The sequence below is a fragment of the Suncus etruscus genome, chromosome 6 (assembly GCF_024139225.1).
Source record: "Suncus etruscus isolate mSunEtr1 chromosome 6, mSunEtr1.pri.cur, whole genome shotgun sequence".
NCBI classification, from domain to species: Eukaryota; Metazoa; Chordata; class Mammalia; order Eulipotyphla; family Soricidae; genus Suncus; species Suncus etruscus.
The window spans coordinates 69594802-69619407 of NC_064853.1; the positions used below are offsets into that span (position 1 = coordinate 69594802).

The 24606-nt window shown below is 40.7% G+C and overlaps 1 protein-coding gene across 1 annotated transcript in view; it reads right to left on the reverse strand.

Moving 5' to 3' along the window:
* Positions 1-20278, reverse strand: part of XRN2 (5'-3' exoribonuclease 2) — an 88285-nt gene extending 68007 nt beyond the window's left edge. The window contains exons 1-3 of the mRNA XM_049774328.1: positions 20126-20278; positions 2043-2170; positions 1837-1948 (exon numbers count right to left, since the gene is read on the reverse strand). Coding sequence (XP_049630285.1) covers positions 1837-1948; positions 2043-2170; positions 20126-20200 — 315 coding nt within the window. The 5' untranslated portion in view covers positions 20201-20278. The remainder of the gene's footprint in view (positions 1-1836; positions 1949-2042; positions 2171-20125) is intronic.
* Between the last annotated feature and the right edge of the window lie 4328 nt (positions 20279-24606).

A 24606-nucleotide genomic window follows, 5' to 3' on the forward strand; every position in this document is an offset into this window, starting at 1 on the left:
TCAGAAATTGCCCCTGGTTTGGGGGGGGACCACATAGGACACCAGGGGATGGAACCGCGATATGATCTTTCCTTGGCTAGCGCTTGCAAGGAAGACACCTTACCTCTAGCACCACCTCGCCGGCCCCATTTTTTATTCTTTTAAGAGTTACTTTTTTTTTTTTTTGGTTTTTGGGTCACACCTGGCAACGCTCAGGGGTTACTCCTGGCTCTGTGCTCAGAAATTGCTCCTGGCAGGCTCGGGGGACCATATGGGATGCCGGGATCCAAACCACTGTCCTTCTGCGTCTAAGGCAAACGCCCTACTGCTGTACTATCTCTCTGGCCCCTTAAGAGTTACTTTTCCTCTAAAATTAAACCATCTTTAATGTACCAAATTCTAAGATCCACATTTAAATTTTAATGTGTTAAATATACATATGTACATATATGTGTAAGTATATAATACTTATATATAATATATAGATATACATATATGTGTATACACATAAAATATGCACATATTTTGAAGTAGGAGTAAAAACAAAGACAAACTAGATACGTCACATATTTTCTTCAAAACATTTGGCTGCATGTAAACTAGAATATGCTCCATTAATATGCATTCCTGTTTCCTTAATCCTTTAAATTCTTAAAGAATTTTCAGGTTTTCAGTTAGTAAACTTTTTTTATTGAGAAAAAAATGAAACTTCAGAAAAAACTCAATCTTCTGGACCCAAACCTGACTGTATTTTCAAAGTTATTTCATTGGCCAATTAAGGTAACTGAATATAAAAGAGATACCTATTTGTACATAAATAAACAACAGGATTATAGTTTACCTTCATGTCTCCTGAACTATGACATATGTTTACTGTTCATTTATAATCTATTAGTATGTCAGCATGCTTCCTACAGGATGAACACAACTCTTGAGTGTGGCAAGTAAGGAAGACTTTCTCAAATCATCACACTAATTCCCTTTCTACTACAAATCTCTGTAGTTGTCCAAAAGTGTCAGTGAGAAAAATGTATTTAACTAAAATAACAGAGTAAGTCCCCCCCACCCCTAGGTATCCATCCCCATATTGCATGCCAATCTCCAAGTATACTCCAACTTTCAAGAATTGATGGAATGTCATTTCCCCTCTATCATCTAAACTCCCTCTTCCCTTAGTGCTCTGTAAGTATACCTATAAAAAACTAATCTCATTCAGATATCTATGTCTCTTTCCTATGAATGACAAATTTTCAAAAGCAAGAGCAGAGGTTGATGATTAAATGCAATGGCAAAATGCATGCTCTATATTGATCAGGCACTGACTGGGTTAAATCTACAGCACTGGGGGCGAAGGCTTCTTTCCCAGATCTGCCTCTGGCAACATGTATTCTGTCTGTCTGTCTGTCTGTCACTGGGATGGGGTGTGTGGAGGATGTGGGGGGTGTCAGTCAGAGCCAAGGGAACTTCGTGTGTATGTATGTGCGTGTGTGTGTGTCTGTCTGTCTGTCTGTCTATCACTGGGGTGGGGGGTGTGGAGGATGTGGGGGGTGTCAGTCAGAGCCAAGGGAACTTTGTGTGTGTGTGTGTGTGTGTGTGTGTGTGTGTGTGTGTGTGTGTGTGTGTGTGTCTGTCACTGGGGTTGGAGGATGTGGAGGATGTCAGGGATGTCAGTCAGAGCCAAGGGAACTTCCTGTTTGTACAATAAAAAATGGTAGATTTGTAGAGTACTTAGAATACTGATTGATTTTGCTTTTCCTGAAAAGGGATGGAGTGACAAATAAGTTTGGGAATCTCTGTTTTAGATGGTGGGAACTCAGCAAAAACAAAATCAGAGACTTCAAATTATTTTATACTTACCACTCCATCTATAGCCATGTAAAGAAGTCGTCTTGGTCTTACAATATTAAAAAGTCTATCAATATACTCAAAAATTGCAACCATCATTTCATCCTCATTTTTTGGTGCTGGTCTAAAATAGACAAGTAAACAATATGATTGTAGAACAGAACTCCTCTGTAATTTGTGCAATCAGTGACCCCCCAACCCCAAATAAAGCTACATACTTGTCTTCAGGATGAGTGCAGGGATGTATTATTCCATTCATATCCAAATAAAGATTATCAAACTCCACATCATTTGGATTTGGTTTACTGGCATCAACAGGAACCTTTACACCATTACATTCTTTTGCCTACAAGGAAGTAATAATTATAAGCAGTTTGATTATTCAAATCTAAAAGTGACCCATTAGGTTCAGTAAGAACTAGTTTCATTCCTGGAATGGAAATCAAGAACTTTAAGTTATATTTTAGTTGTGAAATGTTATTTTACTCCTTGAAAAAAACTGAAAAAGCAAACATAAAGTGGCATAGTATCTCTAACTCTGCAACTCGCCTTATTTTGGCTCAATATATGTAACCATCTAGCACTATATCCTTAATGCTCACGTATATCTGGCATTCCACTACATGTATAGTAGCAGTAGTGCAGCTTATGAATTCATTCTTGGGTTCCTTTTAATTTTTCAAATTAAAGTTCCCATTTATTTAGCTGCATTACTGAATAATTTATATAGCATAATGTTCATATGTCCATCTGCTTAATGTATATAGTTTATAATATGCATACATTACATAGCTGTACAATAATGACTACTAGCTAACACTCATTTTCATCACTTGCTAAATAAGTGTACCCATTTATGTCACTTTCTATCTCACTTTCCTTTATACTATTCTTAGATTAAAACTAATTTTGGAAGATGGGGTGCTTTGGGCCACACCCACAGGCACTCAGTAGTTGCAGGCTTGGGGAATATGGGATGCCAGGGATCGAGCCTGGTTGGCTATGTCTAAGGCAAATGCATTACCCTCTGTGCTATCTATTGCTCTGGCCCAAAATTAAAGCTAATTTATCAGAGGCCAAAGAAATAGCACAGCAGTAGGGCGTTTGCCTTGTATAAGGCCGATTAGGGAGGGACTTGGTTCGATTTCCCCCGGCATCCCATATGGTCCCCCAGCCTGCCAGGAGCGATTTCTGAGCACAGAGCCAGGAATAATCCCTAAGCGCCACCAGGTGTGGCCCAAAAAACAATCAATAAATCAACCAATAAATAACGTTTTCTTGAAGAAGAAAAAAAAAAAGCTAATTCATCTGTCTATTCATTTATATATTCTAAGCTTAGTTTTGTTTTTATTTTTCTCCATTTCGGGACTACACATAGTGGTGCTCAGAGTTTACTTTTGGGTCTACAGTCAGATTACTCCTGGCAGGCTCAGTGGACAAGGATCTCACCTGGGTCAGGCACATGCAAGGCAAACATATTTTCCACTGTACTCTCTGACCCTACTCTAGGCTTTTCATATAGATGAAATCTTGTGCTAATGGCTTTCATTCAACACAATGTTTTTGAGAATGATATAAATATTTTGCTATTCTAAACGATGCTTCTGTATGTATTCAGAAATTGTTATTTTATTGGGGTACATGCAAGGCAACTGCCCTACTCATTGTACTATTATTCTGGTTCTTTTATCTTTATATTTATACTCCTGGTTCTTTTATCTTTATATTCCTGAGGGAATGTGCTAAATGAAACTAGGAAGATGCGACTTTTACATGGACTCAAAAAAGAGGGGGTGAGAGATAGTTCAAAGGGCTGGAAAACATGCTCTGCCTAGGTTCAAACCCCAGCACTAAAAGATCTTCCGAGAACTATCAGAAATTAACCCTGAACACTGAGAAAGGAGTATCACTTGAGTATGACACCCAAATACAAACAATCATCAGAGATGAAGCTCAATGGTAAAACACTTGACTTGTATATGTGAAGCCCTGAGTTTAATCCCTAGCACCACAAAAAGGAAAAATAAAAAAGTCAAGCTCATGCATATAGGAAATAGGTGATGGTTACAGAGATTAAGGTGGAGAGTAAGCAAAACAGGAGAAGGCGCAAAACCTTTAGTCACTAAATAAGCGATAGTGATGCCAGAGATAATACAGCAGGGAAGGTGCCTGTCTTGCACACGACTAACCAGGTTTGATCCTGGAACCGGCATGGTACCCTTAGTCCTGCCAGGAATGTTCCCTAAGCACAAAGCCAGAGGCGAGTCCTGAGCACCACCAATGTGACCCCTCCCCCCCATAAAAAAAAACCAGTAAGCTGTAGAAAGTCAGGATTTCAGTTTGAATCAATCTGAGGTACATGAACCCAAACACAGTTGCCTCTCAGATGTGGGCAGTTTTTTGGGGGAAAAGCCCAGTTTGAATCAAGCTGAGATTGTGACCATCAAGAGCAGCTAAAGGGGGCCAGAGAAGTAGGATGGAGGTAGAGCATTTGTCCTGCATGGAGATGGGCGGTGGTTTGAATCCCGGCATCCCAAATGGTTCCCTGAGCCCTGCCAGGAGCAATTTCTGAGCAAAGAGCCAGGAATAACCTGAGTGCTGCCAGGTATGACCCAAAAAAAAAAAAAAAAAAAAAAAAAAAGAGCAGCCAAAATTAGTAGCCAGGGTTTGGATCTAAAAAGAGTCAGTTTGAATCGAACTAAGGTACATGAACCTTGACAAAGCAGCTAGTTGGTAGGGGGCGGAGTTGGGGTGAGGTATGCAACCAGGAGGAGCAGCAGTAGGTAATTGCCAAAGTTTAAAAAACAAAACAAAACAAAAACCATCAGGGGCCAGAGCAGTGGCACAAGCGGCTAGGGCGTTTGCCTTTCATGCACCAACCTAGGATGAACCGCAGTTCAATCCCACGGCGTCCCATATATGGTCCTCCAAGCCAGGAACGATGTCTGAATGCATAACCAGGAGTGATTCCTGAGCACTCTGGGTGTGACCCAAAAAGCAAAAAATTTTTTTAAAAATTAAAAAAAAGTAATACACGTCAGTTTGAATCAAACTGAGGTACACGAACCCACAAGCAGAGGCTGTCAGTTGTAGGTGGCGTTTGGGGAAAAAAGCCCCAGTTTGTATTCATGTGAGGTACATGAGACCACAAGAGCACTGCTGTTCCACTTCGCTCAGCAGGAGCCCCATCGCAACACGTAACAATAGTACCATACAAAAAAGTTCACAATATGAACTCCACAGAACCCACCACATCTTGTGACTGAAGATGCTAGTTTTGTAGACCCAAAAACCAGCTACCTACAGAACTTTTCTGATCAGGACTTTAAAGAGGAAATGTTATGAATGTTCAACAAACTTAGAGAAATGAAACAGACAGCCTAGAAGACTCAAGAGGATATGAAAGTAGAAATGAAAAAAACTTTAAACAGAAATAACAGGGCTGAAAAACATGGTGAATGTTAGGTGAATGAAAAACCCCATGAAAAGCCTCATCAGCAGAGTAAACAGCCAGTGAGAACAAAATCAATGAGGTAGAAGGTGAGGTGAGTAATACCTCCATAAAACAGAAGAGACAAGGAAAAAAAAATCCTCAAAGAAAAGTGAACACACAACGATAGAACTCTGAAATAAACTATATAGAAACAGAATAAGAGCTGGAGCAATGGCATAGACAGCAGAGCATTGGTCTTGCATGTGGCTGACCCAGGATAACCTAGGTTTGATCCCTGGCATCCCATTTAAACCCCTGAGCCCGCCAAAAGTGATTTCTGAGCACAGAGCCAGAAATAAAACCCCTTAGTACCACCAGGTATGGCCCAGAAACAAAGAAGAGAAGAAAGGGAAAGGGAAAGGGAAAGGGAAAGGGAAAGGGAAAGGGAAAGGGAAGGGAAGGGAAGGGAAGGGAAGGGAAAGGGAAAGGGAAAGGGAAAGGGAAAGGGAAAGGGAAAGGGAAGGAAGGAAGGAAGGAAGGAAGGAAGGAAGGAAGGAAGGAAGGAAGGAAGGAAGGAAGGAAGGAAGGAAGGAAGGAAGGAAGATAAAAAGACAATATAAGAATCATTGGGGTCCTAGAGACCCAGGAAAAAACCAACAGGAAGAATCAATAGTCAAAACATAATTACTGAGAAATTCCCAGAACTAAAGAGTGCATGCAACCACATCCTGGATGTCCAAAGAGTACTAGCAAAAAGAGATCCAAAGAAAAGCACCCCAAGGCACATACTAGTCACAATAATGAAAAACACAGATAGGGGGGTCAGAGAGGTGGCGCTAGAGGTAAGGTGTCTGCCTTGTAAGCGCTATCATAGGAGAGACCGAGGTTCGATCCCCCAGCATCCCATATGGTCCCCCCAAGCCAGGAGCGATTTCTGAGAGCATAGCCAGGTGTAACCCCTGAGCGTCAAACGGGTGTGGCCTAAAAACAAAACAAAAACAAAACAAAAAAAAACAAACCAGATAGAGATAGAATACAGAAAACAACAAGATTAAAAAGGGAAATAACAAAGAGGAATCCTTACTATACAAACTTATCAAAAGCAGCTCTCAAGGCCCAAAGGCAGTGACAAGATATAGTGACAAAACTCAAATAAACAACAACAACAACAAAAAAAAAACCCTCAAATGAATGTACTGCCAAGGATACTTCCCCCCAGCCAGACTTTCATTTAGGTCTGAAGGAAGATGCAGAGTCACAGATAAACAAACAGCTCAACAACTTTACAGATTCAAGATTGATCTTAAAAGAGCTGAAAGCTCTACTTTATTTATTTATTTATTTATTTATTTATTTATTTATTTATTTATTTATTTATTTATTTATTGGTTTGTTAGGCCATACCCAGTATTGCTCAGGTATTACTCCTGGTTCTGAGCTCAGAAATCACTCCTGGCAGGCTCAGGGAACCATATGGGATCCAGGAATCAAATCCAGGTACTTCCCCAGCTGGCTACGTGTAAGGCAAATGCCTACCACTGTGCTATCACTCTGGCCATGAAGGATCTACTTTAAAGTGAGGCTGATCCCAACATAACACCAAATTCCTAAAAAAAGGTAACATTCTATCCCATGACAATCATCTCTCTCAACATCAATGGACCTAATACAGCAATTAAGAGACAGAAAGGGGCAAAATTGATCAAAATATTGAATCCAATATTTTGCTGAATATAGAAACATCTCAGTAGTCAGAGCAAGCATAAATTAAAAGTCAAAGGTTGAAGGACAATCATTCAAGCAAACAACTCCCTTAAAAAGGCTGGGAATCACATACTAATATCAAATTAATCACACTAATATCAGACAACACAGACTTTAAGTTTAAAGAGATTAGAATAGACAATAGATGGTCATTTCTTAATAATCAGGGGATATATACAGCAGGAAGAAATCACACTCTTAAACAAATTCACCCAATGAGGAGCCAACAAAGTATTTAAAACAATTGCTGATAGACTTGAATAAAGACATCAATAATAGCACAATAGTGGGAGACTCAACACCACCCTCTTACCCCTTGACAAGTCAACCAGGTTAAAACTCAACAAGAATATACTGGCTCTGAAGGAAGCCAGTATACATAGATATACCTGTATATATGCATGGCTCTCCACCCCCCGAAAGCTGAATATACATTCTTCTTCAACTCAGATGGGATATTTCCAAGATAGACCACATGTTGGGTTAGAAAACATACCTCCATAAAATCAAGAGGCTAGAAATTCTATCAACTACCCCCTCAGATCACCATGCACTGATATCAGAAGTGAATTACAGACACAGAAAAAACTTTTAATACCTGAAAATTAAACAACTCACTACTGAATAGTCAGTGGGTTAGAGATTAAATCAAAGAGAAAATCAAGATTCCTGTAAACAATGAGAATAAAGACAAAAATTATCAGAATTTGTGAGACACAGCAAAAGATGTATTATAGATTTGCAGGAGCTGGAGTGATAGCACAGGGGTAGGGAGTTTGCCTTGAACACGGCTGGCCCAGGAAGGACCCGGGTCTGATCGTTGGCATCCCATATGGTCCCTTGAGCCTGCAGGAGCTCTTTCTGAGTGCAGAGCCAGAAGTAACTCCCTGCGCGCTGCCAGATGTAGCTCAAAAACCAAAACCAAAAACAAAACAAAACAAAAAAAAGGTATAGCTTTGCAAGCTTTCATCAGAAAGGAAAAAAGAGCCTACCTAAATAAGTTAAAAGGAGAGCTTTAAAAAATTGGAAAGATAACAAAAAGAACCAAATATAGGCAGACAGAAGAAAATAACAAAGAGCAGAAGAAATTAATGAACTGGAAAGCCAAAAATAAATTCAAAAGATCAATGAAAGCAAGTTAGTTCTTTGAAAAAAAAATGTTAAACAAGATTGATAAATCACTAGCAAGATTCACAAGGAGAAAAACTTAGTAAAACAAATTAGAAATGAAAAGGGGGGGTAGAGCGATAGCACAGCGGTAGGGTGGTTTGCCTTGTTCATGGCTGCCCGGAACAGACCTGGGCTCAATTCCCAGCATCCCATATGGTCCCCAGAGCCAGGAGCGATTTCTGAGTGCATAGCCAGGAGTAACCCGTGTCATTGGGTGTGGTCCAAAAATAAAACAAAAATGAAAAGGGGGAGATTATTACAGAAATTCAATGGGTAATCAGAAATTATTTTGAGAAACTTTATGCATAAAACAAGAGAACCTAGAAAAAATGAATAAATTCTTGGACTCTTTGATCTGGAATATATGAGCAGACCTATCACTACTGAGAAAATTGAAATGGTAATCTAAAAGCTTCCCAAAAATAAAAACCCAGGCCCAGATGAATTCACTAGTGAATTCTTTCAAACCTTTAAAGAGGACCTACTGCTAATCCTTTTTAGGCTCTTCTAGGAAATTGAAGAAACACTTTGAAAAAGTTACTATAGGGCCCCGAGAGATAGCGCAGCGGTGTTTGCCTTGCAAGCAGCCGATCCAGGACCAAAGGTGGTTGGTTCGAATCCCGGTGTCCCATATGGTCCCCCGTGCCTGCCAGGAGCTATTTCTGAGCAGACAGCCAGGAGTAACCCCTGAGCACCGCCGGGTGTGGCCCAAAAACAAAACAAAACAAAACAAAAAAAAAGAAATAGTTACTATAAAGTTAACATCACCTGATATCAAAAAGAGAGATGTCACACACACACAACTACAGACCAATATTCCTGATGAACACAGATGCAAAGATCCTCATCAAAATTCTAGTAAATAGGTTCCAAGGGCTCATCAAGGTCATACATGATGACCAAGTAGAATTCATTAGAGATGCAAGAGTATAGCATATGCAACTCAAGCAATGGTAATACAGATACTCCTCGCTTAACGACCTACCTGTTTAGAGACCACTCGCACTTACGACCATCTCTTCACCATTATTTTATTTTATTTTAAATATCTTTTTTCTATCTTGTACACTCTACAGTACAGTACAGTACAGTGGTTTTTGGTGCTTTAATGTACCTACTTTACTAACTTTATGTCCTGTAATACATTGTAGTACTGTGTATAAATTACACAATCTATGCAAATTAAAACAAGTGGAAGTTTTCAGTTTGATCTTTCTCGTTATTTTATTTATTCAGAATACTGTATTGTCAAGTACTATGCATATACTGTACTACTGTATACAGTACATGTATTTCCTCACTTAACGACCAATTCGCTTAACAACCAAAAGGAACTTGGTCATAAGCAAGGAGTATCTGTATACCATATCAACTAAAGGAAAAATAAAAATCATATAATCAATAGAAACAGAGAAAGCATTTGAATAGGTCCAACACCAATTCATGATATAAACTCTCAGCAAGATGGAAATGGAAGGAACTTTTCTCAAGAGTCAAGGCCATTTACCACAAGTCCATGGCAAATATTATATTCCACGGTGAAAAACTAAAAGCCTTTCCTCTAAGATATGGCACAAGACAAAGTTGTCTCCTCTTGCCACTTCTATTCAACATGGGGGGGGGGGGAAGATATCAAAGGCATCCAGAGAGGAAAGGAAGAAGTCAAGCTCTCACTTTGTAGATGACATGATACTTTATTTAGAAAATTCTAAAGACTCTACAAAAAAGCTTCTAGATGGGGCCAGAGCAACAGCATAGTGGTAGGGCATTTGCCTTTCATGTGGCCAACCTGGGATGGACCCAGGTTCAGGTTCAAGCCCCAGCAACACATATGGTCCCCAAGCCTGCCAGGAGTGATTTCTGAGTTCAGAACCAGGAATAACCAGAGCGCTGCTGGGTGTGGCCCAAAAACAAACAAGATTCTAGAGACAATAGATTTATATAGTAAAGTGGCAGGCTACAAAATTAACACTCAAAAATCCATGGTGTTTATATATATAAATAAAGAAGGGGAAAAGACATTACAAAAACAAACCCATTCACAATTGTACCTCAGAAAATCAAGTACTTGGAGTCAACTTGACTAAAGTGAAAGACCTATACAAAGAAAACTGTAAAATACTGCTTCAAGAAATAAAAGAGAACAAAAGAAATGGAAACATATCCTGTTCATGAATTGAGAGGATTAACATTATTAAAATGGCAATACTTCCCAAAGCATTGTACAGATTTAATGCAATTCCTCTAAGGATACCCATGATATATTTCAAAGAAGTGGATCAAACACTCCTGAAATTCATTTGGAACAATAAAAGCACAAAATTGCTCAAGCAATCTTTGGAAAAAAGAAAATTGGAGGAATCACTTTGCCCAACTTTAAATTGTACTATAAAGCAACAGTCACTAAAATAGCATGGTATTGAAACAAAGACAAACCCTCAAAATCAATGGAATAGACTTGAGTTTTCTGAAACTGTTCCCAAGGTATACAATCAAGTGAAGGAAGGAGAGTCTCTTCAACAAGAAGTGTTTGAAAAAGTGGTCAATTACATGCAAAAATGTGAACTCAGACCTCTCTTAAATACCATGCACAAAGGTCAAATCAAAACGGATTAAAAACCTTAATTACCAAATCTAAAACCATGAGGTACATAGAGGAAAATATAGACAAAACACTTGAGAACACTGAGAATAAAAGACATCTTCAAGGAGGAAACACCACTGTTCAAGCAAATGGAAGGAGAGTAAACAAAGGGACTACATAACTGAGAAGCTTCTGCACTTCAAAGGTAACAATAAGATACAAAGACTACCCATGGAATGGGAAAAAGTATTTACCCAATACCCATCTCATAAAAGGTTAATATCACAGCAGCGTTTGCCTTGCAAGCAGCCAATTCAGGACCAAAGGTGGTTGGTTCGAATCTCGGTGTCCCATATGGTCCCCCGTGCCTGCCAGGAGCTATTTCTGAGCAGACAGCCAGGAGTAACCCCTGAGCACCGCAGGGTGTGCCCCCCCCCCAAAAAAAATGCACATAAGGCAGAGAATGGAAAAATAGCTTAACAGTTCCTCAAAACGCTAAATAAAGATTATTTTTATGATAGAGCGATTTCACTTGTAGGTATAGACCAGATAAAACAAAAACAGAATTAAACAAAAACCCTGAAAGCAAAGATCATATTACTGTACTAATAAATATCTGCACTCCAATTTTCATGGTACATTATTCAGAGCAGTCAAAAATAAATGGTGTAACCAAAAACTATATATAAATATATGTATATATATATATACATACACAATGGAATATTCACCCTTAAAACGAAACAATATGGGGTGGAAGCAATAAGAGAATCAAATAAGGTACGTTCCTTGCCACACAGCTGACCCAGGCTCAATCCCCAGCACCCTTTTTGGTTCCCCACATCCTCCCAGGACTTAGCAGAGTTAGGAATAACTGAGCACCACAGTGACAAAAGAGAGAAAACAGAAAAAGAGGGGAGAAAAACAGCAAGCAAAACCCCAAATAAACATAAACAATTTTCAAATAAAAAAATTAGAGTAGGATTTTGGGGCCGAAGAGATAGCATGGAGGTAAAGCATTTGCCTTGCATGCAGAAGGTCGGTGGTTGGAATTCGGGCATCCCATATGGTCCCCCGAGCCTGCCAGGAGTAATTTCTGAGCATAGAGCCAGGAGTAACCCCTGAGCACTGCCGGGTGTGACCCAAAAACCAAACCCCCTCCCCAAAATATTACAGTAGGATTTCAAGGAAAAAAAAATCAGTGAAACCAATCAGGCAAGATCAATTAGTAGCTGAATAATGCATCAAAGAGAAATGACAAAAATATCAGTATAAGGAATGAGAAAGGGAACATTACAACAGAATGTAATTATTTCATTTAGTACTGTGGAGGAGATGCAGGGACAGAGGAGATTTTGGGCTATATTGAGGGTTTACTCCTACCTAGTCTGTGCTCAGAGAGTGAAATCAAACTATAATCACGTTTGTCAACATGATGTTTATAAAAAGAAATTAAAAAAATTAAATTAAAATATGGTTGGAGAGGGGCTGGAGAGATAGCACAGAGGTAAGGCGTTTGCCTTTCATGCAGAAGGTCATTGGTTCGAATCCTGGCATCCTATATGGTACCCCGAGCCTGCCAGGAGTGACCCCTGAGCGTTGCCGGGTGTGACCCAAAAACCAAAATTAATAAATAAATAAGGTTGGAGAGATCTACAGAGGTCGCATGCATGTGACTCAGTTGTATAACCAACACCAGTAACAGCCTAAAAAAGGGAAAATGGGAAATGCTATAAAAGAATATCTGTGCAAAAAAAAAATTGTCCTCCAAGTAATCAAAAAGATAAAGTTATTAAAAAATATTGGAATAAAAAGAGTAATTTCTCTAATATATGGAGCTTAAAGATAAACAGAGGCAGCAACAAAGATCCAAAGGCAAGGTAAGGAGGAAACTGACGGACACAGAGTTGGTTGAGTGAGAGGGATGGAAGAGAAAAGGGTACAATGGTGATGAGTGTGCTGTCAAAATTATGTCCAGGAGCAACCACTATTTATAGGATTTTTGGTGTGTTTTTTTGGTTTTTTTTTTTTTTTTTTTTTTGGTTTTTGGGTCACACCCAGCAGTACTCAGGGGTTACTCCTGGCTCTATGCTCAGAAATCGCTCCTGGCAAGCTCAGGGGACTATATGGGATGCTGGGATTCGGGATTCGAACCACTGTCCTTCTGCATGAAAGGCAAACACTCTACCTCCATGCTATCTCTCCAGCCCCCTATTTATAGGATTTTTTTGGGGAGGGCACACCCATTTGATACTCAGGGCTTACTCCTGGCTAAGCGCTCAGAAATCGCCCCTGGCTTGGGGGCACCATATAGGACGCCAGGGGATCGAACCATGGTCCTTCCTTGGCTAGCGCTTGCAAGGCAGACACCTTACCACTAGTGCCACCTCACCGACCCCTATTTATAGAATTTTTGTTTTGTTTTGTTTTGTTTTTGGGTCACACCCGGCGGCGCTCAGGGGTTACTCCTGGCTATCCGCTCAGAAATAGCTCCCAGCAGGCATGGGGGACCATATGGGACGCCGGGATTCAAACCAACCACCTTAGGTCCTGGATCGGCTGCTTGCAAGGCAAATGCCACTGTGCTATCTCTCCAGCCCCATATTTATAGGATTTTTAAGTTAAAAAAAATGTTAAGGGGCCAGAGAGATAGCACAGTGGTAGGGCATTTGCCTTGCATGCAGCTGATTCAGAAACAGACTGTGGTTCAAATCCCCATTCCTGCCAGGAACAATTTCTGAGTGCAGAGCCAGGAGTAACCCCTGAGCACTGCCAGTGTAACCCAAAAACAACAAAAGATAATTTCTGGAGACAATGTAAAATTTCTCAAGAAAATTTAAAGTAAAATTAACTGAGTGTATATATATATATACATATATATACATATATACTCAGCTAATTTTGCTAATTTTGGTATATATTATACATAATATATAATATTATGTATAATATATTATTTTGGTGTATATATATATTTATACACAAACACATATATACACATACACACACTCACCAAACTACATAAACTATTGTACTAAGATTAAGGCATTGTCTTGCATGTGGCCAACCCTAGTTTGATCCCTGCAAATGTGTATGGTCCTCTAGTGACCTTAAGCAAAGCCAGGAGTAAGTTCTGACTGACTGCCAGTGTGGCCAAAACACTCTAAGAAAATAAAAAATATATTAGAGGCCAGATAGTACAGCAGACAGAGAGTTTGCCTTGCATGTAACAGACCTGTGTTCAATCCCCAGCATCCCGTATGGTCTCCTAAACCCACTAGAAGCCATCCCTGAGCACAGAGCTAGGAGTGAGGCCTGAGCACAGCTCGGTGTGACACCACAATCAAAACTGCAGAAAAGAAAAAAAAAAAAAAAACAGACATCCTTAGTTATTAGGGGTTTGGCGCCACAATCAAAACTGCAGAAAAGAAAAACAAACAAACAAACAAACACAGTCATCCTTAGTTATTAGGGGAAAACAAATTAAAATACAATGAGATTATATTACACACTGCACTAGAATGTCTAAACTGCTTCATCACATTAAGTGTTCACAGCGATAAAAGACTGCTGCCTTGCTCCCTGTCTGCTTTTCTGCCCAAGACAGCCAAGAAGATGCCATGGAACACATACAAGAAGATGCCTGGAACACTCCAGGGCCCAAACCTGGTAAGAGCCCCACTCAATAAGGTGCAGTCAGACAAACTCCGTACAGCACATAATAAAAATCATTATACAAGTGTTGCAATGGAGAAGCAATACATGACAACACCATGCATAGAGAATGAGGATGACCTAAAAAGCCTCTCAGATAAGTTTAATGTATTAATATGGAGGATGCTCAAAGAACTCAAAGCAAGCATAGATCGAGCTGAACAGACCATAGTGATAGAACTCAGAAAACTCCACTCAAACAACAGATCTGAAAAAACCAGTAGAAGAAATGGAAATCTCAATGGAAAGCCTTTCCAAGGGAGTACAGCAGCTGAGGATGGGGTCAGTGAGTCAGAGGATAAGATGCAGATCAACTCCATACAGCAGAAGAGATTGGCAAATGATAGACAATGAGTAAACTACTCAAAAAATGTGAACAGATGAAAATAGAAGTCTTTGGTAAACTCAACATAAGAGTCATTGGAGTCCCAGAGACTCAGGTAGAGAAAATTAAGAGGTGGAGGAAGTGTGAGGAAGAGGAAGAGGAGTAAGAAAAAGAAGAGGAAGAGGAGGAAGAGGAAAGGGGGAAGAAGAATAGAAAAAAAGGAAGAGGAATAAAATGGGGAGAAGAAATGGACAGACACTTTGACAAAGAAGGAATACAAATGGCCAAAAGACACATGAAAAAATGCTCCACATCACTAATCATCAGGGAGATGCAAATCAAAACAACTATGAGGTACCACCTCTCACCACAGAGAATGGCACACATCACAAAGAATGAGAATAAACAGTGTTGGGGGATGTGGAGAGAAAGGAACTCTTATCCACTGCTGGTGGGAATGCCGTCTAGTTCAACCTTTATGGAAAGCAATATGGAGATTCCTCCAAAAACTGGAAATCGAGCTCCCATACGATCCAGCTATACCACTCCTAGGAATATACCCTAGGAACACAAAAATACAATACAAAAAACCCTTCCTTACACCTATATTCATTGCAGCACTACTTACCATAGCAAGACTCTGGAAACAACCAAGATGCCCTTCAACAGACGAATGGCTAAAGAAACTGTGGTACATATACACAATAGAATATTATGCAGCTGTCAGGAGAGATGAAGTCATGAAATTTTCCTATACATGGATGTACACGGAATCTATTATGCTGAGTGAAATAAGTCAGAGAGAGAGAGAAAGACGCAGAATGGTCTCACTCATCTATGGGTTTTAGAAAAATGAAAGACATTCTTGCAATAATAATTTTCAGACACAAAAGAGAAAAGAGCTGGAAGTTACAGCTCATCTCAGGAAGCTCACCACAAAGAGTGATGAGTTTAGTTAGAGAAATAACTACAGTTTGAACTGTCCTAATAATGAGAATGTATGAGGGATATGGAAAGCCTGTCTAGAGTACAGGCGGGGGTCGGGTGGGGAGGAGGGAGATTTGGGACATTGGTAATGCGGGGGTCGGGTGGGGAGGAGGGAGATTTGGGACATTGGTAATGGGAACGTTGCACTGGTGATGGGTGGTGTTCTTTACATGACTGAAACCCAAACACAATCATGTATGTAATCAAGGTGTTTAAATAAAATATAAAAAAAAAAGAAAATATTTAAAAAAAAAAGCGGAGGGGGAAGACGAAAAAGAAAAGGAGGAAGAGGAAGAGGAAGAGGAAGAAGAAAAAGAGGAAGAAGAGGAGAAAGAGGGAAATGAGAAAAGAAAAACAAAAAAGAGGAAGGAGAAGAGGAAGAAGAAAATGAAGAGGAGAAAGAAAAAGAAGAGGAGGAAAAGGAGGAGGAAGAAGAGGAAGAGAAGAAAAAAAAGAAAAGGGACTAAAGATTTATTTTTAATTTCTCTTCTTTTGGGGGGGTCACACCCGGCATCACTCAGCAGTTACTCCTGGCTCTATGCTCAGAAATCGTCCCTGGCAGGCTCAGGGGACCATATGGGATGCCGGGATTCAAACCACTGTCCTGCATCTAAGGCAAACGCCCTACCGCTGTGCTATCTCTCTGGCCCTTAATTTCTCTTCTTATACTAGTGTCTTTAAGCACTATGATTATAAACATGTCTGTAGTTTTCACAAGCAAGAGTTATAACTAAAATAATGCTCATGTGCTGCTAGAAGCAATGTAAATTGATATAACCTCTCTGGGAAAAACTAGGGGGGGGGGGTTATCCCTTAAATAATATCACCCATCATATTAAACCATTTTCTCTAAAGGGAATTTTTATCACCAGAAGTGATCCTCGAGCATAAAGCTACAAGAGTCCTGAGTGTGACCCAGAAACAAAATCAAAACCAAAGTGAGGTTTGTTGTAGGTACTAAGTCAATAAAGTTGCAAAGGGAGAAGGAAAGGAACAAAGAGAAAAAGAGGGGAAAATAATAAAGCAATCTAGGTGAACCAGTCTCCAGATCAAAGGCGGCATAGAAAAAATTGGGGTGGGGAAGTGCAGAGAGAACACTCTAAAGAACTTAACTGAAAAAAATGATAGTCTCAGTCAGCCAAGTACCTATGAAAACTAATTTAAATTAAAAAAGATTCTATAATGGGGTCAGAGAAATAGCACAGCAGTAAGGTGTTTGCCTTGCATGCAACAGATCTAAGACAGATGGTGGTTCAAATCCCGGTACCCATGGTCCCCCAAGCCTGCCAAGCGCAGAGCCAGGAGGAGTAACCCCTGAGTGCTGCCGGGTGTGACCCCAAAACCAAAAACAAACAAACAAAAAAAGATTCTGTAAGCACACAATCCTGAAAGTTTACACTACCAAGGATAAAGAGCCTTACAACAAAAGAAAAACATTATAAAATAATGAAAACAGACTTCAGAACTCAGAAATTAAGGATATAGACTGATTTTGATGATGGATATTAGAAAAGTGACCTGAAAGCATCACTTAATCCCCCTGTGCTTCAATTTCTTCATGAATAATAACAACAATAAGCAACTGTAATCATGTGGTTATCATGAGAATATAAAGTAATCAATAAGAGCACAGAGCAAGTCTGGTACATGTTAAACACTATGTAAATTACAGTTAAATAAATCATATTGATGTTCACCTTCTCACCATCTAGAATATTCTCACCATCTAGAATACTGAAAGACAAAACTTTCAAAGTTCTAAGGAAAACTAATTTTCAGACTCAAACTTTATATTTACCTAATAAGCATGTTTCATGTGTACTAAAGTAGACAAATTCAGAAAACTCATATCCACTTTTACAGAGCCAGGGAGTAAACCCAGGTTTCATGCAAGTAAGATATGTGCTTTACTCACTCACTTAATAGGATAAAAACTTTTTTTGTGTGTAATAAAATTAATAATAAAATCCAATAAAGGACTTGTTAACCAAGAAGCATAAAACAAAATATGTTTCTTCAATCTGAGCAAAAGAAATGTTTAAAGATAAAAGGGCACATCCCTCACCCAAAGGGTTGAAGGGAATGATGTGCCCCGAGCCCAATCTACTAAAAAACAAAAACCAGAACTTGGGCAGCATCATGGAAGAGAGAAATATGAAAATACAAAGACTGCCAAAATGTATCTGTACTAACCAAAGCAGTAATAAAAGTGTTGTCCAAGGCAAAGAGAAAAAGGGATTGTTGGTAGGAATAGAAATCAAAATGACCAAAATTTTGGAAGGCAGTTCTTTAAGTTAAAGACAGAGCCACCATATGAACAAGCAATTAAACTTCAGGGTATTTAACCCCCCACAAAAAAAAAAAAATGAAAATATCATTCTGATTTTTTTTAGCTCTGGGGACCCTATGTCGCTGACCCAGGAAAGACACAGGTTCTATCCCCAGCATCCCATATTGTCACCCGAGCCTGCCAGGAGTAGATTTCTTTTTGTTTTTGTTTTTGTTTGGGGGCCACACCCGGCAGCACTCAGTGGTTACTCCTGACTCTGCGCTCAGAAATTGCTCCTGGCAGGCTCAGAGGACCATATGAGATGCTGGGAAATTAACTCAAGTCAGCTGCATGCAAGGCAAACGCTCTACTGTTGAGGTATTGCTCAGACCCCTGAGGAGGGATTTCTGAGCAGAGTCATAAGTAATCTCTGCGTGCTCCAAAGAACAAAACAAACAAACAAACAAAAAAAAAACAACAGCAAAAATGAAACAGAAAGAAAGAAAAAAAAAGCACTGGGTGAATTTACCAATATGTGCAACAGAATATAAAGTTCATAAGCAAACAATAAAATGGCATTCCTAAAAAACTACAAATGAAACTTCCATTTGATCCAGCAATTCCATTTGCTGCAATATACTACAAGGGCCCAAAAACAAAATGTGAAAGAGATTAGCATCCCTATGTCCCTTGGAGCACTACCCACAATAGCCAAAATCGGGAAACAACCTCAGTGTCCAAGTACAGATGACTGGATAAAGAAACTATGATACCAATATACAATGGAATATTACTCAGCCATAAGAAAACATAAAACCATGCAATCTGCTGCTACATGGGTTGATCTGGAAAACATCAGGCTAAGGAGTGAAGTTAGTGTGAATGAAATCCGACACAAAATAATCTCTCTCACATGTAGCATATAGAGCAATACTGGTAAAATAACAAAGGTCATGGAATCAAGGAACATTAGAACTGGTCTTCAATTGGAAACATGCCTGTTTAGGGGGGGGGAGGCTGGGGAATAGAGCAGGGAGGGAGGACTGACTATGGTGGCGGGAAGAGAAGAAAGTGGTGCTGAAAGGTGATAAAAATAGGTTTGAATCCTATCAGTAATACTAAGTACTGTAAACCACAGTACAAAACGGAAAAGAGTCAGACACAGGTTGGGAGAGGCAAAAATGTGGGGTCCACAGGTGACCCTATGGGTGGGGGGAAGTGGACCCTTGGGGAAGGAAGGGATCGATGTCGAAACGTTGTATGCCTGAAATCCAATCATGAATAACTTTGCAATCCTTAAATCATTAAAAAAAAAAAAAAAGACAAATCACTGGACGGCAAATAAACCAAGGCTAGCTGAAAGGAGGAGGAGGGGGGATCATTCATGAAGGTAAGGCACACTTCAAAAATAATTTTTGTCTACATAGACATGCGAAGCGCCAAACAAACTAGTAGTTTGTTCAAGCCTGGGCCGAAATTGTTAAAAAAAAAAAATCCCCTTAAAAATATCTGCTGCGGTGGTGTAAGCACCCAGAGAAGGAGGCAAGTAGGAGGAGACTTTGCTTTGGGGTCCTGGACTTGTCAAACCCTTAGAGGGGACGCGTCTAACTCGGACCTCAGCATGACAGTAACCGATCGGAGGGTCGGGACCAACAAAGCGTGCAGGCCGCCAGCTCGGACGTCACATAGACAGCGGAGGGGGCGGAGGAATCGGGGGGGGGGGGGTTCCACAGGGCCCCAAAGTGCACCCCACCCCAGGCGGAAACTCCAAAAACGCGCGAGCCTGGGCGAACAAAGCTGTGGGCGGGGCGAGCAGGGCGCGTCCAGAGGAACCAGAGGGTCGCGGCCAAGTAGCTTCAAAGCCGTCCAGGCCCGCGCCCGCTCGGCCCCGCTCACGGCCCGGAACCCGAGACGGCCGGGGTGGCACCGCCGGGGGCCGCAAGGGGCGGCCACACGCGCCTCCACGCACAGGGCCCCGACAGGCTGCGGCCTAGACGTGCCGCACCGCGCTCCTCGAGCCGGCGAGCCCCGCAGAGCGCCCCTCCTGCCCCTCACCTTCTCTTCCACGCAGTTCACGATGATGGACGGGTACTTGCGGCTGAGCCAGCGGAAGAAGGCCGGGACTCCCATGGCCCGACGAGCGGACGGGCGGACGGACGTAACTTAGGAGACGAACGGGAAGCGCCGCCGCTGCCGCTAGTTCGAGCACTTCCGCCCACGTGATCTCGTGCGCCGGAAGTGACGTCGCGGTCCCGTCGCGGGGGAAGTCGGGAAATAATAGGTGCCCGCTGGGCTCGGTGGAGCCCGGAAGTGGCTTGGTGAGGTTGTTTGGTTGTCGCGTTCTCAGACCTGGCGGGAAGCGCTTGGCCTGCCCTTGCGGCGCTCACTCTGTCACTACTCCCTGGAGCTCAACTTTTGGAGGAGGCGGCGGGAGAACCCCACCCCCGGGCGCCTCTTGCTCCGGTCCCCGGGCTCTCCTGGAGTGGAATCCCTCCCTTCCCAAGGCTCCAGGAATGCCCCAATGGGAGTCAAGTATCTAAACTCACTGGTTCTTTCCCCTTTGTGCCAAGGTGCTTGCCTCTGTTTTTTGTGTGTTTTGCACCAGAGGCGGCTGAGCATTTAGCTGTAAATGGTTCCAGGACGGAATCGAGCCAGCTTTTCCTCTTCTCGGTCAACCTTGTGTGAGTAGGTAAAGTAAATGTGAGTAGCTCCTCTCCAGCAGTTGAGTTGAACTTCATAAACGTGATAGTTCGGTAAGGGGTTCTCATCGACATTGGAGTCTTTTTGACGGGAATATCTTCCTAATAGGCGAGAAAGCCAGGTATAGAGCAGCTAAATAAATACTTAGCTTCAGTCCAAGAAAGGCCATTTTTCATTCTCTCTCCTTGCACCAACTATATTTTATCCTTTGTTTTCTGACGACTTCTGGTGCTTCGTTGTTATTAAGAGAATAGAGTTCTTGAAGAAGAGGTATTTATGCCCATTTACTCAAACCTGGAGCTTTCTTCTTCTTCTTCTTCTTCTTCTTCTTCTTCTTCTTCTTCTTCTTCTTCTTCTTCTTCTTCTTCTTTCTTCTCCTTCTTTCTTTTCCTTCTTTCTTCTCCTTCTCCTCCTCCTTCCTTCTTCTTTCTTTCTTCTTTCTTTCTTCTTCTTTTCTTCTTCTGACTTCACTCAACATATCTTCTAGCTCCAACCAGTTTTGCAGCAAATTGCATTTCATTCTTTGTAACTGCATAGTATTTCACTGTATTTATAAACCATATCTTCATAATTCATTCATCTGTCATTAAACACTTAGTTGATTCCATATTTTAGCTGTTGTGTTAAGTGCAGCAATGAATAATGGTGTGCATTATTGGATATCTGCCTAAAGGTAGATAACCCAAAGTGGAATTGCTGAGTCATATGGCTGCTCAATTCTAAATTTGCCATGAACTGTCCATACCATTTTATTTTGGAGCATCCTAATCTAGACTTCTGGAGGACAAAGGAAAGCCTACAGTGATAAGATATTTAGAAACCAAAATATTTATAAACATTCATCAACTTATTTTAATGTCACAAGTATAGAAAAGAATCTTTGAAAGAAACTTTCTTAAATCAGGGCTGGACGATGGTATAGCGGGTAGGACATTTGCCTTATATGCAGTCACCCTGGCTTTGGTCTCAGCATCCCATATGGTCTTCTGAGCCCACCAGGAATAATTCCTGAATGCAGAACCAAAAAGCAACCCCTGGGTGCCACCAGGTGTGACCCAAAAACCCAAAAACAAAAAATATTTTTTCTTATAAAGTGTTCTTTTCAATTACCAAATGTTCTGGGCAGAGCAGGTAGAGCGTTTTGCCTTTCTCATGGCCCACCCAGGTTTGATTTCCAACATTTCATATGGCCCTCATGAGCCTGCCAGAAGTAACCCCTGAGCGCCACTGGATGTGCCCCCCCCCCCCAAATATCCCCATATTCTTAGCAAAATTCATTACAAATAACATGGTATATTAAAAATAATAGTTGTGGGCCGGAGAGATAACATGGAGGTAAGGCATTTGCCTTTCATGAAGAAGGACAGTGGTTTGAATCCCAGCATCCCATATGGTCCCCTGTGCCTGCCAAGGAACCCCTGAGCGCTGCTGGCTGTGACCCAAAATCCAAAAAAAAATAATAATAGTTGTGATGGTGTAGTGTCATTTTGACACAGTACTCAGATATTTGGTCACATTTTACTCTGGGTGCTTTTATACAAGAATAATATTTTCATTTTGATTGGTTCTGGGTCACATTCTTCATTGCTTGAGTGTCCTCTCCCAGCATGCTTTGTTTATTCCCTGATGGAATCTAGGCCTCCAAGCTTGTCTTCAGCCCTTTGCACTATCTCTAGAGATGTGGGAGCCCCTACTGGTGGTTATTAGACCAACAGTCAATGCAGGGCTCCTTTAGGACTGCATCTAGAGGTGCTGGGAGACCATATGGTGCTGAGAATTAAAATAGAATTCCTGTACTATTTCCCAGAATCCCTATACTATTTTCATTTGTAAAGCAACTCAAACTACTTTTAGTTATTTTCAACCCTGTCTGAGCTCAATCAAAAAGGCCTTGTGCAAGCAAGGCACATTTTTTACCACAGAGCTGTATCTCTGCCCTTTCTTTAAAATAATGTTGGGGCCACATCCAGTGGCACTTGGGGGTTATTCTTGGCAGATTCAGGGGGACCATATGGGATGCTAGGGATCAAACCCAGTGCAAAGCAAACAAACACCTGCTGTGCCTCAGGTTTGGTTTCTCTTGATACATATTTATGTGTTTTATGTGATGTTAATTTTTTTCTTACTTTTTTCATTCTGGACCACACCTGGGAGTGCTCAGTGCTTACTCCTGGCTCTGTATTTACAGATCACTCCTGGGGGTGCTCAGCTTAATCTAGCTTTGCACTCAGGGATTGCTCCTGGCAGGGTTGGGGAACTAAGTAAATTCCAGAAATCAAACCTGGGTAGATCACATGCAAAGAGAGCACCTATGTACTATGCTTGTACTTTGCCTTCCAAACATGGTAAAACTCTTTGGAGCACTTACTCTTGTTTTCTTCTTTGTTTTTTGTTCATTCGTTTTTGTTTTGGGGCCACACCCAATGACACTTGGGTTACTCCTGGCTATGTGCTCAGAAATCACTCCTGGCTTGGGGGACCACATGAGATGCTCAGGTACGTCCTGAGTCAGCCACGTGCAAGGCAAACGCCCTATTGTTGTGCCATTGTTCTGGCCCTTTCTTCTTATGTCTCCTTCTTTTAAAACAACTTTACCTCCTGTATCTCTCTGTCCCTGTTCAGATCTAAGTACTCTTGGCTACCTAAATTTATCTGAATGTCACCAAATGTAGTTCTCTTATTTAAAAAAAAAAAAAAAAGCATCAATAGCAAATACACAAAGCCATTGTTTATGTGAGTTCTTTTCTTATTGAGCTTTGAGATATAGTTCAGAAATGCAGGTATTTGGGGCTGGAGAGATAGTGCTTTTCTTGGATGCAGCCAACCCAGGTAGCCTGGATGGCAACCTCTATGGTCCCCAAGTCCCTTAAGGAATGATCCCTGAGTGCCAAGCCGGGATTAACCCCTAAGTGCAGCTGACTGTTTCTCCCCCTTCCTCACCCTCCCAAAAGAAAGTAAAGGAAAGAAATTGTAGGCCTGGTGAAATAGTAGGTTGGGCTTCTTGACTTGCACATAATTGACACAAGTTCAGCACCACATATGATCATCTGAGTCCCTCCAGAGTGATACCTGAGCATCGAACCAGAAGTTAAGTCCTGAACATTGACTAAAAAACAACAATGTAGGTATTTTTTAAAAAGATATATACAGAAAGGAGGGTTCAGTGAAAGACACATTTGTGAGGTTTAAATCTGTACCTAGTAATAAATGTATTAAAAATTATTGAAATTTATACTTTTTCAGTCTATGCTCACATTGTAAGTTAACGAAAGGCATAAAGCATGAGTTATGTATCCCAATGTATGAAAAACAGTCTGGTCAAATAATTTGAAAATTGGATTCCTCATACTATTTGAGAAATTTTCTATATATGTAAAAATGTACAAACTGCAACTGATGTTTTTAGTAACCTTTAGCTGTATAAACTTAGGTTTGTTTAAAAAAAAAAAAGGATTTGAGCAAAACTACAAATCTAAATCCATACTTGTTATTACATGGATTTAGATGACAAATCCTATGCTCTAAAATATAACCCAAAGAGTCAAAGCCTGCTGGAACATGATTTGCTTGTAAAGTAGGAAAATACATCCAAAATTCCACACTCTGAAAAGGTTCTACAACATTTCATCTCCTAATATGACAGTTGAGAAAATTCTGGCAGATTTCCATTTAAGACCAACAGGTTGTATTGTCTCGTAAAGCAAAAGACAGAAAGTTGACAGAAGGCTCACATTTCAAAGAATTGAATGGTAATAATTCCCTCTGGGAGTATAACTGAGGGGACTGGATGGAAAAGACCTCATTTAAAGGATAATAAGGTGTAAAGCCAGCACTTA